The following is an 18,978-nucleotide window of genomic DNA, read 5'->3' on the forward strand; positions in this document are numbered from 1 at the left end:
GGGGACACGATCTCTGCTTCGACAAGACGTGCCAAGGAAACCGCCTCGCGATGTGTGAAGTGGCTGGTTGTGAAAAACGGTTCGAATAACGACCGGGCCGTGATGTGATGTCATGCTGCAAGATGCGTCGGCAGATTAGATTTGTGGAAATATTATTCTCTCTACGGTGGTATGTGGAATTTGTTTTGCAGAGCCGGACACTATCCTTGTGTTTAAAATCTTCTACGGAGTATTCGGAGGAGGAACCCGCCTTGCAATGCCGAAGACAATCTGCGTGCCGGACTCATCATCATTGAAGCCTGGTTCAGGGGCTACTGAGGGAGTCCTGGATTAGGGGGTCCTCGGACAGCCGGACTATATACTTCTGCCGGACTGTTGGACTATGAAGATACAAGACTCAAGACTTCGACCCGTGTCCGGATGGGACTCTCCTTGGCGTGGAAGGCAATCTTGGCAATACGGATATGAAGCTCTCCTCCCTTGTAACCGACTCTGTGTAACCCTAGCCCCCTCCGGTGTCTATATAAACCGGAGGGTTTAGTCCGTAGGACAACAACAATCATACCATAGGCAAGCTTCTAGGGTTTAGCCTCTACGATCTCGTGGTAGATCAACTCTTGTAATAATCATATCATCAAGATCAATCAAGCAGGAAGTAGGGTATTACCTCCATCAAGAGGGCCCGAACCTGGGTAAACATTGTGTCCCCCGCCTCATGTTACCATCCGCCTTAGACGCACAGTTCGGGACCCCCTACCCGAGATCCGCCGGTTTTGACACCGACATTCGACACTCTTACTTATCGAAAGAGGCTACAATTGATCCCCTATACTTGTGGGTTATCAAGACCTTTTTCTGGCACCGTTGCCGGGGAGTCATAGCGTGGGGTGAATATTCTCGTGTGTGCTTGTTTGCTTTATCACTAAGTAGTTTTTATTTGCTGTTCCAAGTTGTTCTCTATCTTTAGTTATGGATATGGAACACAAAATACCAAAAAAATTAGGTGTACTTGCTACTCATGGAGATGGGGAACCTCCTAAAACCCTCGATGCTCATTATGTGAAAGATATTATGTACTACTTTGATAATCCTGAGAAAACCCCATTCAATTATGTTATGGGAGACACGTTGGATCAACGTGAATACTTTAGGGATTATCGCTTGACTCAAAAAGGGAAACTATTATGGGATCAAATTTATATGTTGTATTGGTATGCTTGGCAACTATGCTTGAGATATGATTATACTTGTTGCTCTAGGATGAAGGCTCCACACCTTCCCTTTTCATGTGAATTTAATGATAATGAAACCTTAGCTTCTTATTCTAATGGTATATATGATTACTATGATGTGGAACAAATAGAAGAATTCGTTGCTTTTATGGGTGCTTATGAAATTGAATCTTTGTTTAAAGAGTTTGAAGATTTTGATGTTCAGTTTATAGACTTGAAAATTTTGCTATACTTAAATATTGCTATGAGAATTATGAATTCAATTCTGATATTGATGATTTTATTGAGAGAGTCTCCGCTGTCCAAGAAGAGACTAATATTTTGCAGGAGTGTATGGAAGAAGAAATTAATGACATTGTGAGCTCATTGGATGAAAAAGATGAGGAGGAGAGCGAAGAACAAAAGGAGGAAGAGCGGATTGATCACCCGTGCCCACCTTCTAATGAGATTAACTCTTCAACTCATACATTGTTTAATTTCCCTTCGTGCTTACCGAAGGATGAATGCTATGATGATTGTTATGATCCCGTTGATTCTTTTGAAATATCCCTTTTTGATGATGCTTGCTATGCTTGTGGCCAAGATGCCAATATGAATTATGCTTATGGAGATGAACTTGCTATAGTTCCTTATGTTAAACATGAAATTGTTGCTATTGCACCCATGCATGATAGTCCTATTATCTTTTTGAATTCTCCCGGCTACACTATATCGGAGAAGTTTGCCCTTATTAAGGATTATGTTGATGGGTTGCGTTTTATTACTACACATGATGATTTTGATAGATATAATATGCATGTGCTTGCTGCTCCTACTTGCAATTATTATGAGAGAGGAACTACATCTCCGCCTCTCCATGCTTCCAATATGATAAAATTGTAAGAAACTGTTTATACTATGCATTGGCCTTTACTATGTGTGCATGAATTGTTCTTTTATGACATGCCGATGCATAGGAAGAGAGTTAGACTTCGTTGTTGCATGATATATGTTACTTTGTACTCACTACTAAATCACAAATCATTGTTAATTAAAATTGGCTTTGATATACCTTGGGATCCGGGTGGATTCATTACTTGAGCACTATATGCCTAGCTTAATGGCTTTAAAGAAAGCACTGCCAGGGAGACAACCCAGAAGTTTTAGAGAGTCATTTATTCATGTTGAGTGCTTTTATATATTTTAACAACAACAAAATAAAGAGGGGAGCCCAAAACTTTTCAAAAAGGAAAGTGAAAGTGAGAGAGACAAGCATTGTTGAAGTGGGGGAGCTCCTTGAACTTTGTTCATGCTCACGGAAACTTTGTGAATCTTGATTACAGAAAATTCTCAACAAAAATATTTATCCCCTTGTACAATTCCATTGTATTATAAAAATAATGTGCCAAGATTTGCCTTTAGGATGTTAGAATTGCTTGTTGGTTTGTGCAGTGCAAAACAGAAACTTTGGCTGTAGTGCGCGATTTTACATTTTTTACTGGAATGTTGAACGAATCTGAAACTTTTTGCACTGTCTTTCTATGCAAATTTTTTATGTTTCCTAATTATTTAAGAATTTTTGGAGTAACAGAGGTATGGTGAATGTTCAGATTATTACAGACTGTCCTGTTTAAGACAGATTCTGTTTTTGATGCATAGTTTGCTTGTTTTGATGAAACTATCAATTTCTATCCGTGAATTAAGCCATGTAAAAGTTATATTACAGTAGCTACAATGCAAAAACAAAATATGAATTGGTTTGCAACAGTACTTAGAGTAGTGATTTGCTTTATTATACTAACGGATCTTACCAAACTTTCTGTTGAGTTTTGTGTGGATGAAGTGTTCGAAGATCGAGGATGTCTCGATATGAGGATAAGGAGGAGAGGCAAGAGCTCAATCTTGGGGATGCCCAAGGCACCCCAAGTAAATATTCAAGGAGACTCAAGCGTCTAAGCTTGGGGATGCCCCGGAAGGCACCCCATCTTTCTTCAACAAGAATCGGTTTTCGGTTTCGTTTAGTTCATGCGATATGTGCAAATCTTGGAGCGTCTTTTGCATTTAGTTTTTACTTTTATTTGATGCACCATGCTGGTATGAGATAGTCCATGGTTGATTTATAGAATGCTCTTTGCACTTCACTTATATCTTTTGAGTATGGCTTTATAGAATGCTTCATGTGCTTCACTTATATCATTTGAAGTTTGGATTGCCTGTTTCTCTTCACATAGAAAACCACCATTTGTAGAATGCTCTTTTGCTTCACTTATATTTGTTAGAGCGTGGGCATATCTTTTGTAGAAAGAATTAAACTCTCTTGCTTCACTTATATCTATTTAGAGAGATGACAGGAACTGGTCATTCACATGGTTAGTCATAAAATCCTGCATAAGACTTGTAGATCACTGAATATGATATGTTTGATTCTTTGCAATAGTTTTGCGATATAAAGATGGTGATATTAGAGTCATGCTAGTGGGTAGTTGTGGATTCTAGAAATACTTGTGTTGAAGTTTGTGATTCTCGTAGCATGCACGTATGGTGAACCGTTATGTGATGAAGTCGGAGCATGAGGCATTTATTGATTGTCTTCCTTATGAGTGGCGGTCGGGGACGAGCGATGGTCTTTTCCTACCAATCTATCCCCCTAGGAGCATGCGCGTAGTACTTTGTTTCAATGACTAATAGATTTTTGCAATAAGTATGTGAGTTCTTTATGACTAATGTTTAGTCCATGGATTATACGCACTCTCACCCTTCCATCATTGCTAGCCTCTTCGGTACCTGCATTGCCCTTTCTCACCTCGAGAGTTGGTGCAAACTTCGCCGGTGCATCCAAACTCCGTGATACGATACGCTCTATCACACATAAGCCTCCTTATATCTTCCTCAAAACAGCCACCATACCTACCTATTATGGCATTTCCATAGCCATTCCGAGATATATTGCCATGCAACTTCCATCATCATCATAAGCATGCCTTGAGCATTTATTGTCATATTGCTTTGCATGATCGTAAGATAGCTAGCATGATGTTTTCATGGCTTGTCCGTTTTTTGATGTCATTGCTACGCTAGATCATTGCACATCCCTGTACACCGCCGGAGGCATTCATAGAGTCATATCTTTGTTCTAGATATCGAGTTGTAATATTAAGTTGTAAGTAAATAAAAGTGTGATGATCATCATTATTAGAACATTGTCCCATGTGAGGTTATCAAAATAAAAGTGGCCAAAGAAGCCCCCAAAAAAGAGAGAGGCCAAAGAAGCCTAAAAAGAAAAAATGAAAAAATGAGAGAAAAGAGAGAAGGGACAATGTTACTATCCTTTTACCACACTTGTGCTTCAGAGTAGCACCATGTTCTTCATATAGAGAGTCTCTTGAGTTATCACTTTCATATACTAGTGGGAATTTTCATTATAGAACTTGGCTTGTATATTCCGATGATTGGCTTCCTCAAATGCCCGAGGTCATCATGAGCAAGCAAGTTGGATGCACACCCACTTAGTTTTAGTTTGAGCTTTCGTACACTTATAGCTCTTAGTGCATCCGTTGCATGGCAATCCCTACTCCTCACATTGACATCAATTGATGGGCATCTCCATAGCCCATTGATTAGCCGCGTCGTTGTGAGACTTTCTCCTTTTTGTCTTCTCCACACAACCTCCACCATCATATTATATTCCACCTATAGTGCTATGTCCATGGCTCACGCTCATGTATTGCGTAAAAGTTGAAAAGGTTTGAGAATGTCAAAAGTATGAAACAATTGCTTGGCTTGTCATCGGGGTTGTGCATGATTTGAATTTTTTGTGTGGTGAAGATGGAGCATAGCCAGACCATATGATTTTGTAGGGATAGCTTTCTTTGGCCATGTTATTTTGAAAAGACATGATTGCTTTATTAGTATGCTTGAAGTATTATTGTCTTAATGTCAAATGATAGACTATTGCTTTGAATCACTCGTGTCTTAATATTCATGCCATGATTAGATTACATGATCAAGATTATGCTAGGTAGCATTCCACATCAAAAATTATCTTTTTTATCATTTACCTACTCGAGGACGAGCAAGAATTAAGCTTGGGGATGCTGATATGTCTCCGTGGTATCTATAATTTTTGATTGTTCCATGCCCATATTCTACAACTTTTACATACTTTTGGCAACTTTTTATACTATTTTTGGGACTAACATATTGATCCAGTGCCCAGTGCCAGTTCCTGTTTGTTGCTTATTTTTTGTTTCACAGAAAATCCATATCAAACGGAGTCCAAACGGGATAAAAACTGATGGAGATTTTTTTTGGAATATATGTGATTTTTGGGAAGAAGAATCAACGCGAGACGATGCCCGAGGGGGCCACGAGGCAGGGGGTGTGCCCGAGGGGGTTAGGCGCGCCCTGGGCCCTCGTGGCCACCCCGTAAGGTGGTTGGTGCCCTTCTTTCGCCGCAAGAAAGCTAATATCCGGATAGAGATCGTGTCCAAAATTCAGCCAATCGGAGTTACGGATCTCCGGGAATTTAAGACACGGTGAAAGGGCAGAATCAGGGAGCGCAGAAACAGAGAGAGACAGAGAGACAGATCCAATCTCGGAGAGGCTCTCGCCCCTCCCATGCCATGGAGACCAAGGACCAGAGGGGAAACCCTTCTCCCATCTAGGGAGAAGGTCAAGGAAGAAGAAGAAGAAGGGGGTCCCTCTCCCACTCTCTTTCGGTGGCGCTGGAACGTCGCCGGGGCAATCATCATCACCGCAATCTACACCAACAACTTCACCGCCCTCATCACCAACTCTTCCCCCCTCTATGCAGCGGTGTAATCCCTCTTTTACCCGCTGTAATCTCTACTTAAACATGGTGCTCAACGCTATATATTATTTCCCAATGATGTATATATGGCTGATGTTGGAGTAGATCCGTTTTGTCCTATGGGTTAATTGATGATCGTGATTGGTTTGAGTTGCATGTTTTATTATTGGTGTTGTCCTATGGTGCTCTCCGTGTCGCGCAAGCGTGAGGGATTCCCGCTGTAGGGTGTTGCAATACGTTCATGATTCGCTTATAGTGGGTTGCTTGAGTGACAGAAGCATAAACCCGAGTAAGGGGGTTGTTGCGTATGGGATAAAGAGGACTTGATATGTTAATGCTATGGTTGGGTTTTACCTTAATGATCTTTAGTAGTTGCGGATGTTTGCTAGAGTCCCAATCATAAGTGCATATGATCCAAGAAGAGAAAGTATGTTAGCTTATGCCTCTCCCTCAAATAAAATTGCAATAATGATTACCGGTCTAGTTATCGATTGCCTAGGGACAAATAACTTTCTCGTGACAAAAAGCTCTCTACTAAAACTAACTTAGTTATTTATTTATCTAAATAGCCCCTAGTTTTTATTTACGCGCTCTTTATTATCTTGCAAACTTATCCAACAACACCTACAAAGTACTTCTAGTTTCATACTTGTTCTAGGTAAAGCGAACGTTAAGCGTGCGTAGAGTTGTATCGGTGGTCGATAAAACTTGAGGGAATATTTGTTCTACCTTTAGCTACTCGTTGAGTTCGACACTCTTACTTATCGAAAGAGGCTACAATTGATCCCCTATACTTGTGGGTTATCACCACCACAGTCCATGTGTTGCCCGTCGACCACCTTCGGCTTCACATTAAAGATGTTGGGCCATAAGCCGAAGTGTGGAGGGACGCGGAGGAAGGCCTCACACACGACGACGAACTCCGAGATGTGGAGGAACGAATTCGGGGCCAGATCGTGAAAATCCAGCCCGTAGTAGAATATGAGACCCCTTACGAAGGGGTGGAGGGCGAATCCAAGTCCGTGGAGGAAGTGGGGGATGAACACCACCCTCTCGCCGGGCTCCTGAGTAGGGATGACCTGCTCCGGATCGGGAAGCATGTGCTTGATTTCCGCGGTTAGATACTGTGCTTCCCTCAGCTCCTTGATGTTCTCCTCCGTGACGGAGGAGACCATCCACTTGCCTTGAGAGCCGGCCATAGTCAGAGGGGTTGCAGAGGGGAGAGAAGCTTGGAACTTGGGAGCTGGAGCTCGAGGATGGAGAGGCAGAGAGAGAATGAGGCGTGGGGCAGAAGAGTTGGATTCTATCCGCTTATATGGACTGTGAATATCAAGCGACCCCTCCCTCAAGCATTAAAACTCGCCTGTTCCCAAGGGGTCGTGCGAACGGCACGGCTGGATTACCCAAACCTGTATTGATGAGAATCCCGCAATGAGGGGACACGATCTCTGCCTTGACAAGACGTGTCAGTGGGAGTTGCGTATTGAAATGCAAGGCGGGAGGCCCAAAAACGGTTCGAGATGATAGCAGAGCCAAACGTGATGTTTCACCGGAAAAAGCTGTCGATGAATATATTTTAAGTATTATGCTTTTATGGTTGGAAGGTTAACCTGTTATACAGAGCCGGATATAGATCTCTTCTTCAGAGGACTACTTTGGAGTATTCGGAGGAGGAACCCGCCTTGCAATGCCGAAGACAATCTGCGCGCCGGATACATCGTCATTGAAGCCAGGTTCAGGGGCTACTGAGGGAGTCCTGGATTACAGGGTCCTCGGGCGTCCGGGCTGTGTGATATGGGCCGGACTCATGGGCCATGAAGAAACAAGATGGAAGGCTTTCCCCCGTGTCCGGATGGGCTCCTTGGCGTGGAAGGCAAGCTCGGCGTTCGGATATGAAAATTCCTTTCTCTGTAAACCGACTCTGTACAACCCTAGCCCCCCCCCCAGTGTCTATATAAACCGGAGGGTTTAGTCTATAGAGGCAATCATAATCATACATGCTAGACATCTAGGGTTTAGCCATTACGATCTCGAGGTAGATCAACTCTTGTAACCCCTATACTCATCAAAGTCAATCAAGCAGGAAGTAGGTTATTACCTCCATCAAGAGGGCTCGAACCTGGGTAAACATTGTGTCCCCTGCCTCCTGTTACCTTCGATCCTTAGACGCACAGTTCGGGACCCCCTACCCGAGATCTGCCGGTTTTGACACCGACACTCGACGCTATATTTTCATTGATATTAAGTGTTCGTCGACTATGAGGTACCTGTGAAGACTTTAGCAATCTCAAGATCAATCAACTCAATCTCTGCGAGGTGCGCATAGTTATACGGTGTGTGTGCGGGCGTCTATAGGATGAGTGTGTGCGTGTGAGTGAGTCTGCGTCTGAATTGTAATTTATCATCAACAACAACAAAATCATGCTATGCTTGCTAGCATGCCGCTCATTGGACCAATTAGTTACATTCAAGAATTTTGTCAAAGTAACTGCCACGTTGGATACATCAATCAAAGCACCGGAAGACACCAAGTTGAATGATGTGAACATGGTCCATTTTGTGGAAATTGATAGCTTCGGTGGAACCACACGCAATATCCATGGACTGAAACGATCCATCCAGAGTGAAAACGAAACATCGGGGTCAGCATCACAATCTATCTTGGCAAAGTTGGAAGTTTTTGCTGTATATCCAAAAATCCATGTGGGCCACGCAGTAATTGAGCTGGCATAGTCCCGGCCCCATGAAGCGCACTTTTTTGTGGCCTAAAATTGCGCCAAATTCAGTAGAACAAAAAACTCTTTATCTAAACCGGGTCTGGAAGATTCTTTGCTGGATAGCGAGTCCACTCCCGGTCCATAAAAGTCGCTTTCTTTCCGTGGGCATAAAAGTCATTTTGGTGGTTGTTTTGAGTGGTATGTACTACTGTAATGTTTGGTGTGATGGACCGACAGACATCGACTTGAACGTCGCGCTTCCACAAAAATGTTGCGCCTCTTGCAGCTATCTACTCCTAGCTAGCTAGCTAGCTAGCATAAATTTTCTTGACCACTAGCTAGCATTGTGTGCACACACGCACGTCACATGTTTTGCGAGATCAAATGCATGATCGGTATGTATCGGATCTGCGGCATATGCACTGCAAGTATGTGCCACAAGAAGTTGGTCATGCATGGACAAATGTAGCACAAGCACGAGAAAGATTCTTCCGAGCGAGTTTTTCTAAGTTGCATGTAACATGTACGATGAATTACTGTGAAATCGTGTAATCAATCCTTGTGTGTTTCCGGCTCTTCTGTAAGGTTTTGCATCACGGCTATGAATTTCATGGCCCTCGTGTACAATGGATCGATCATGAGGGGTATGTGCCTTGTCAATTGTTGATAAGAACGAAAAGGATATTACATAAAAGGGGAGCTATATACCAATGTAGTATATCACAAGGATTTATTCACAAAAAACTAAATCACTGATTTTTGTGATGGATATGTTTTGGATGAATCCCATCGGCATCAGCTCGTTCACGGGCTAATCAACAGCCCCACCATATCATTTGAGAAGATGTGACATATACATCATCCATGTATTTAGGGCCTGTTCGGTACAAAGGAAAACCAATGGAAAAATGTAGGAAAGCGGTTCCTGTGGAATGGACACATTTTACCACGTTCGGTACAAAGGAATACAACCTTTCCGATCCAGCGGAAAGGTTCAGTGCCTTGCCGATTTCACAGGAAAAAAAACATCCACCCATACCTCATGTTTTCGCGTTGGCCCGAGCCAAGGGAGGAGAAACACTGCTGCAAACCATGCTTTTGGGACCCATCTTGAGATTGGTCTGTGCACAGGTCAGACTCACATGCACTAGAATTGCAGCCCGTGTACATACTTTAGCATTTAAAAATCATCAGACCGGACCCACTTCAGCTGATTCCCTGTGTGTCCTTTCCTTTGTTCCGAGCGGCAACTTTGCATGCATGTATACCACTTTTGTTTCCGGTGTTTTGTATGTTCATTCCTTTCCAATCCTTGTGTTTTCTCAAATCCTACATTTTTCGTTTCCTTTGATCCGAACACGCCCTTAGGTGTGAGTAGTCTCAAGCATGGGCCATGTTCCTTTACAAAAACAATATGTAGTACCTTAACTGTTTAACAACATTTGTTAAAGTATGTCACCGCACAGGTGGTTGAGACTTGAGATCATACTTTCAATGATATTGCAGTTTCATTGTATTGCAGTGCAGTATTTGGTCTTTACATGCATGTGTTTTTGTTGTTTGCGTTGGTTATATATGTTGTCCGCATAATCTGCAACTTCTACAATTCTCACATCATCCCATTGCTAAAAACAAGACTATACATTCTTCATGAACTTAAAACCTGAAAAGGGTGGACTATAGATAGATATTGTGCCAAACTCTACCTGGATTGGAGATTGGGCTGAGATGACCAGCAAGTGTGAATAATAGAGTGGTTTCTTATCCTCTATGACACTATGCTCCCTAATTTTAAAGAGCTTACATTCAATCGAGGCCTTCAATTGAAATTGGGTCATCTGATTTTGACCGGGTCAATAATTTCTTAAACCTTTCAATTCTTTTATACTATACCCTATGCTTCCTAATTTTTTAAGGCCTTACAATTAATTGAGTTCAAACCAAAGCTAAACTAGTTGCTAATACTATCAATCAATGCTTCCTCCTCGATCGGCACAGCGCCGCATGCCATGCACGCGCTTGATCACATACGAAGCTGTTCCACGAAGCTGACTGCGCCGCGCGGCAAATAAACAAATCAGGTGTGCGGCTAACAACTTAATCTAGTGTTTTGGTGCACACTAGCCAGAGTTGTTGCACCCTAGATGTTTTTGGTCAAAGTGGGAGTATCATGCATCACATGCAGCATAGTTTAGTGGAAAACATTCTGGTTTCCGAATCCAAACCACCCACCAACCCTATATTTGTACACTGTATATCTAACTAGGCCTTTTTCGAAAAAAATCTAACTAGGCTAGTTCTGGTCCCACGAAGAGAATTATTCAAGGTAGAAAATGACATAAACAAAAGGATAAGCAGCAACCAGCCACAGGGCCTCATGAACAAGAAAAGTATCTGAAATTTCCTTCTGCCCTGTATCTAAAAGAAATGGAGTAGCTTTCATTAAGTGGCAATCAAACCATGATTACTTCAGTCCATAAATTTGTTTCGTTTCTTGCCAAAGTTTTGGCATTCCTGCTAATCACTGCATTGACGCACTCCACCGTACCCTATCACATCGTCCATTCGCACCACATGTGCTGCACGCACCTCCCTTAATGCCACGGCTAGACTAACTCCACGTTCAATGGGCCACAACCATTTATCGTCAGTGTACCGAGTCCATGTAACACGTGTATGTATGTACTCCTTCCGTAAAGAAATATAAGAGCGTTTAGATCACTAAAGAAGTATTTGTTTACTGAGGGAGTATGATTTTACATAGCCGTTCTCAAATTTCTTATGGTCATGAATTGACGGTTGATCGACCTCATGCATATACTATGTGGATACATTAGATGATTAGAAAACTTGTACTCCCTACATTGATGATGGCAGTAGGCTAACTAATATTCAATCAATCACTGCATATCATCTGCGGCGCTGTGCGCCGCATGCCACTGTTTCCAGGCAGATACTTATGCCGGTCGCGCGATAAACAAATTCGCGACTAGCAGGGCATTCTGGGGCCGTACCCTGCGGCTGTCGCGGCCGCGCCCAGGGTTCGTGCTAGGCTCCGCCTTGGCGCCCCATCGTCGCTGCCAGCCGCGCCGGAGAATGCTCCGGCGACTCCTCGCGCGCCCGCATCGGATCCTTGGGATGCGTGGGGCCCAGCCGTGTCTCGTCCTGCTCATCCTGCGCTTCTGGAAAGCAACGCCGCCCAGGCTCTCGACGCCACCCCTGACACCTATGCGGCCGCTTTGACGGTGTTTCAAAAGCCGCGGTCGCCGACAACCTGGCCCAGCCCGCGATCCCCTGATGACAGCGGTGATTCCCTCGCCAACGGCCATGTTGTCGAGCGCGTCTCTCCGCTCCAGGACAACGGGCCCATATCCGTCCAAGCTGCGATCACCGACCAGCCTCTGTCCCCCCCCTGACCAGCACCTGCCACCTTCTCCTGCCACGGGTGGAGATGTGCATGCTGGGCCTCTGCCACCCGGGCCCGGGCCAGCCGCGCCTGCATGCCTGGTCCTCGCGCCTTCCGAGGGAGATCCCACGCATGTGCACGCTGATCCCACCGCTGATTTGATGGCGGACCCTGGCTCCTCATTAGCTGTCCCCACCAGGGATCCCGAGGCGGATCCGAGGCCCGTGGCCACTTCATGTGCCACACCTGGCGCTCCCCCATTGGCCGGGGCCATTCCACCCATGCATCTGCACCATGCACGCTCTGCACCGCCTGATCTCTGCACCTTCGTTAGCGCCATGCAAACGCAGATTGACCTCGTCCTCCCCGCGCCTACGCCACGTCGACGCCGCAATGAGGTGCCACCCAACTTCACTCCGTGGAGGAGTGGGAGAATCGCCAAGGCTGATCGTGGCTTGGACTCTGAAATGAAGGCCAAGCGCGTGCTTCTCCGACGCCTAGGCCTGCTCAAAGATGATGCCCCGATGGATGATGCCACTCTCTCCAAATACGCGGCCCTGTTTGACCGCCCGCTGGCTGCAGATATCATCCAGGACTTTGCCGACTTCTACGGCTGGCGCATTCCATCCGCGTAGTGTAACTCTTCCCCGCAGCGCATCGGAAGCCCCCACCTCGTGGAGATCTGATCAACCTGGCCCATGTGCCCTACCCTGCGCCCCCCACTTCTTATGGATGAAAACCTAAAGATCATTTTTTGGAACGTCAGAGGCCTAAACTCTCATGCTAAACGTACTGCAGTCCGTAGCGTTATTTCCTCGGCTACCCCTTGCATTGTCTATCTCCAGGAAATGAAGCTTGCTAACATCTCTGACTCCCTGGTGTTGGAAACCCTGGGCGCCTCCTTCCTCGACTTATTTTTCCTCCCCGCCGATGGCACTCGCGGCGGCATCTTGCTTGCTTGGCGCTGCTGTTGGAAATATGCCCTAGAGGCAATAATAAATGGTTATTATTATATTTCTTTGTTCATGGTAATTGTCTATTGTTCATGCTATAATTGTGTTATCCGGAAATCGTAATACATGTGTGAATACATAGACCACAACGTGTCCCTAGTAAGCCTCTAGTTGACTAGCTCGTTGATCAATAGATAGTCATGGTTTCCTGACTATGGACATTGGATGTCGTTGATAACGGGATCACATCATTAGGAGAATGATGTGATGGACAAGACCCAATCCTAAGCATAGCTCAAAGATCGTGTAGTTCGTTTGCTAGAGCTTTTCCAATGTCAAGTATCTTTTCCTTAGACCATGAGATCGTGCAACTCCCGGACACCGTAGGAGTGCTTTGGGTGTGCCAAACGTCACAATGTAACTGGGTGACTATAAAGGTGCACTACGGGTATCTCCGAAAGTGTCTGTTGGGTTGGCACGGATCGAGACTGGGATTTGTCACTCCGTATGACGGAGAGGTATCTCTGGGCCCACTCGGTAATGCATCATCATAATGAGCTCAATGTGACTAAGGAGTTAGTCACGGGATCATGCATTGCGGTACGAGTAAAGAGACTTGCCGGTAACGAGATTGAACAAGGTATTGGGATACCGACGATCGAATCTCGGGCAAGTAACATACCGATTGACAAAGGGAATTGTATACGGGATTGATTGAATCCTCGACATCGTGTTTCATCCGATGAGATCATCGTGGAACATGTGGGAGCCAACATGGGTATCCAGATCCCGTTGTTGGTTATTGACCGGAGAGGCGTCTCGGTCATGTCTGCATGTCTCCCGAACCCGTAGGGTCTACACACTTAAGGTTCGGTGACGCTAGGGTTGTAGAGATATGAGTATGCGGAAACCCGAAAGTTGTTCGGAGTCCCGGATGAGATCCCGGACGTCACGAGGAGTTCCGGAATGGTCCGGAGGTGAAGAATTATATATAGGAAGTCAAGTTTCGGCCACCGGGAAAGTTTCGGGGGTCACCGGTATTGTACCGGGACCACCGGAAGGGTCCCGGGGGTCCACCGGGTGGGGCCACCTATCCCGGAGGGCCCCATGGGCTGAAGTGGGAAGGGAACCAGCCTTTAGTGGGCTGGGGCGCCCCCCATGGGCCTCCCCCCTGCGCCTAGGGTTGGAAACCCTAGGGTGGGGGGCGCCCCACTTGCCTTGGGGGGCAAGTCTCCCCCCTGGCCGCCGCCCCCCCATGCAGATGGGTTCCTGGCCGGCGCCCCCCTCCCAGGGGGCCTATATAAAGGGGGGAGGGAGGGCAGCAAGACAACAGCCTTGGGCGCCTCCCTCCTCCCCTGCTACACCTCTCTCTCTCGCAGAAGCTCGGCGAAGCCCTGCCGACATCCCGCTACATCCACCACCACGCCGTCGTGCTGCTGGATCTCCATCAACCTCTCCTTCCCCCTTGCTGGATCAAGAAGGAGGAGACGTCGCTGCACCGTACGTGTGTTGAACGCGGAGGTGCCGTCCGTTCGGCACTCGGTCATCAGTGATTTGAATCACGGCGAGTACGACTCCGTCAACCTCGTTCACTGGAACGCTTCCGCTCGCGATCTACAAGGGTATGTAGATGCACTCCTTTCCCCTCATTGCTAGTATACTCCATAGATGGATCTTGGTGAGCGTAGGAAAATTTTAAAATTCTGCTACGATCTCCAACAGCTGCGACATGATCTCGCTATCCAGGCCAACCATTGGTGACCATCACGTCTCGGCCCTCGTCTCGGCCCTTGTCGGGGATCAGCATTGGTGGCTGACTGGCGTCTACGGCCCGCAAGGCAATGACGAGAAAATCGCCTTTCTTGGTGAGTTGCAAGAGTTTCGAGACACGTGCGCCGGCCCCTGGCTCGTTGGAGGCGACTTCAACATGATCACCTCCGCCGCCGACAAGAACAACAACAGGCTTAACCACCGCACCATGAGTCGGTTTCGCCGCTTCATCGCCGACCTTGAGCTTTGTGACATCTACCTCCACGGCCGCCGATATACTTGGTCCAACGAGCAGGAGAACCCCACCCTCGTCCGCAATGATCGCGTGCTCTGCAGCTCGAGCTGGGATGTAGCACAACCTCGGTGTCTTCTGCGCTGTCTCTCCTTGGTGGTGTCCGACCATTGCCCTCTCTTCATCGACTGCGCGGCGCACTGCAACTAGACCAAGCGTTTCCACTTTGAGTGTTTCTGGCCGAAGGTCGACGGCTACCTGGACGTGGTTTCTGATGCTTGGAACTCCACCCCGCCGCACCCCGATCTGTTCCGGCGCCTATATGCTTGCCTCAAGGTTACCGCCAGACGCTTGCGGAGCTGGGGCGCGAAATCCCTGGGAGGCATCACTCTAAAGCTGACGGTCGCTCGAGAGTTGGTCGCACGCTTCGACGAGGCACAGGACCGGCGCCCGCTCTTGCCACCTGAGACTTGGCTGCGGCGTCGCCTGAAATGTGCCTACCTCGGCCTCGCCTCTCTCGACCGGACGATCTCGCGCCAGCGTTCTAGATTTTTCTGGCTGCACAACGGTGAAACCTGTTCGGCTTTCCTCCGGATCTAGGCCTCTCGACGTCTCCACAAGAAAAGGATCCTTGAGCTTTAGCACAACGGCCAACTTCTCCTCGACGACGAGGCTATGGCCGCTGCAGCCTTCTCCCACTTCACGCAGCTGCTTGGCTCCACGGATGATCGCAACTTCACCCTCGACCTTGACATCCTCGGTGTTCCCGCTTCCGATCTCTCCGGCCTCGACGCGCCATTCATCGAGGATGAAATTTGGACCGTGATCAAGCTACTTCCCCATGGAAAGGCGCCCGGGCCCGATGGATTCACCGCGGAGTTCTTATGCTCCGCATGGCCTGTGATCAAAAAGGACATTTGCGAGGCATTCGACAAGCTTTATGCTCTCAATGGCCTCGGCTTTGGAAAGCTCAATGAGGCGCTGATCACCTTGCTGCCCAAGAAGCCAGACGCGTCCTTGCTCACCGATTATAGGCCGATCAGCCTCATCCACCTCCTGGCGAAGCTTTTCGCCAAAGTGCTCTCCCTTCGCCTGGCTCCTAGGCTGCCCAAGCTTGTCTCTGTCAATCAGAGCGCATTCATCGCCGGAAGATGCATCCACGACAACTTTCTACTGGTCCAACAAACTGCCAAGCACCTCCACAACCGCAAGCTCCCGCACGTTCTGCTCAAGCTCAACATTGCCCGCGCTTTCGATTCGGTTTCCTGGCCATTCCTCCTCTAGGTCTTGCGCCACCGTGGATTCTGCCCACGCTGGCGGGAATGGATCTCCATCTTGCTCTCCACCGCGAGCACCCGCGTCCTCATCAACGGATTGCCTGGGTCACCAATCAGGCACGCCAAGGGGTTGCTCCAGGGTGACCCCGTGTCCCCCATGCTATTCACCATCGTGATCGACGTGCTCAACTCCGTCATTCTGCGTGCGGTCCAAACTGGAATTCTACACCGGCTCACTCCCAACCACATGGCCTCGAGTATATCTCTCTACGCCGACGACGTGGTGGTCTTCTGTCACCCAGACCGGCACGACCTCGCCACGGTCCAGGAGCTGTTGTCCGTGTTTGGCGGCGCCTCCGGCCTACGCACCAACTTCGACAAGTGTTATGCAACTCCCATTCAATGCTCTCCTGCTCACGAGGCGACTATAGGGCTTGAGCTAGACTGCCCGGTCAAGCACTTCCCTATGACCTACCTCGGACTGCTGTTGTCGGTCCGGAGGATCCACTCCTCTCACCTCATGCTGTTGGTGGACCGGATGCGCAAGAAGCTGTCCACCTGGAGGGCATCCTTGCTGACTCGCGGTGAGCGGCTCGCCCTGGTACGGCATGTGCTCCGCGCCATGCCTGGGCATCTGCTCGCGGCTATTGCCCTCAACGCCCACGTGCTCAAATTGGTCAACCGCCTCGTCCGTGAGTTCTTGTGGCACGGCAGGAAGGATTCCGCTTCTGGACACTGTGCGGTCAACTAGTGCCGCGTCTGCATGCCGCTGCAGCTCAGCGGCCTCGGCGTCCGCAACCTGCGCCGAACTGGGATCTCCCTCCGCACTCGCTGGCTCTGGCTTCAAGCAACGGACCAGACGCGCCCCTGGAGCCATCTTCCTCTCCCTGCCGACCCCGAGACGCAGGCCATTTTCCGTGCTTCCACCCGATGGGAACTTGGCGATGGTCGCACCTGCAAAATCTGGACTGACCATTGGGTTCATGGCCAGTCGATCGCCGAGATCGCGCCGGCTATCTTTGCTATGGTGCCCAAGCGACACCGCCAACGTCGCCTCGTGGCCGAGGGGCTCCAAGACCGTGCTTGGGTTCAGGACATCGTTGGCGCCTTGGGCCCCCTGGCGACTGTTCAGTACATTGAGCTATGGAGGCGCCTACTCCCGTTATCAACCTCCGGGCATCCCGACATTCTTCGGTGGCGATGGACAGCAAATGGCACATACTCTGCAAAAACCTGCTACGACGCTCTCTTCCTCGGCTCCATCACATTGCCGCATGCCACACTCACCTGGAAGACTTGGGCCCCTCTTAGCGTCAAGTTCTTCATATGGCTAGCCTTGCAAGACCGGTGCTAGACGAACGAGAGACTCGCGCGCCACGGGCTGCCATACAGCCACACCTGTGCATTCTGCGATCAGGCCACTGAATCCATGCAGCACCTCTTGATTGGTTGGTCCTTCTCTCGCATGGTGTGGCATGACATATTCTCTAGGCTACGGCTTACCAGCAGCATACCTCTCGGCCATGAGCCCTTCTTCGACTGGTGGCAGGCATCCACGTCCTCTGCCCCAGCTTCCCTTCGAAAAGGCACGGCCTCCCTTGTGATCATCGTCGCCTGGACCCTCTGGAAGCATAGAAATGTTTGCACCTTTGACGACATCCGCCCATCAGTTACCCAGGCCTCTCGTGCCGCACTAGTAGAAAACAGGGCTTTGGTTCGGCCAGAAAAGAGCATTAATCCCGGTTGCATTACGAACCGGGACTAATGTGAGCATTAGTCCCGGTTCGAGCGGCTAGGGCGCCGTACAGGCATTAGTCCCGGTTCAAATGGGACCTTTAGTCCCGGTTGGTGCCACGAACCGGGACTAAAGGGTGCGATGCCCATTAGTACCGGTTCGTGGCACCAACCGGTACTAAAGGTTAGACCTTTAGTCCTGGTTCGAGCCACCAACCGGTACTAATGGGGTTTGAGGCATTAGTACCGGTTCGTGGCACGAGCCGGTACTAAAGGTCCCATTTTCAAACTCTACCCCCCCCCCCCCACCCCCCTGCGTGGATCGCCTTTTCAGTTTTGTAAAAAGCTAAAGAAAATGGTAAAAACTTCAAAAATAAAATCCTTCCAGATGTAGTTATGTTACTACATGTACTAGTTAGGAAAATTTAAAAACTTAAATTTGGACATGTTTTGCAAAAAGTGTAGGGAAAACGTAAAACGGCTATAACTTTTGCATACGATGTCAGAAGAAAACGTATAATATATCAAAATGTTCAGCACAAAAATCCGCATCCGATTTTGACAGCCTATGGCCTGTTTGCAAATTTTTAGAATCCTCAAATTCTAAAAGGAAAAAAAGTTATGCTCAAATTTCAATTTTTTTGAATTTTGGTTAAATCAGGTCAAACTACTTATTCAAGAAGTATTAGTGTTACTAAATAATTATTCAATAATATTAGTGTTACTAAATAATTATTACATTTTTTTAGAATTTTGGTCAAACTGTGGTCAAATCTGGTCAAACTATGGTCAAACTACTTATTCAAAAAATATTAGTGTTACTACATAATTATTCAAGAATATTAGTGTTACTAAATAATTATTTCAA

The 18,978-nt window shown here is 47.5% G+C and overlaps 1 protein-coding gene across 1 annotated transcript; it reads left to right on the forward strand.

Moving 5' to 3' along the window:
- The first annotated feature begins 16,533 nt into the window (after positions 1-16,533).
- LOC141043069 (uncharacterized) lies at positions 16,534-17,127 on the forward strand. The gene has a single exon (XM_073511987.1). It carries the CDS (start codon positions 16,534-16,536, stop codon positions 17,125-17,127), a length of 594 nt encoding a protein of 197 aa, XP_073368088.1.
- Positions 17,128-18,978: the final 1,851 nt, after the last annotated feature.

The sequence above is a fragment of the Aegilops tauschii genome, chromosome 3 (assembly GCF_002575655.3).
Source record: "Aegilops tauschii subsp. strangulata cultivar AL8/78 chromosome 3, Aet v6.0, whole genome shotgun sequence".
In the NCBI taxonomy this organism is placed as follows: Eukaryota; Viridiplantae; Streptophyta; class Magnoliopsida; order Poales; family Poaceae; genus Aegilops; species Aegilops tauschii.

Excerpts from the sequence above, each read along its gene's own strand:
- LOC141043069 (XM_073511987.1), top strand. The coding sequence starts at position 16,534 with ATGCTATTCACCATCGTGATCGACGTGCTCAACTCCGTCATTCTGCGT.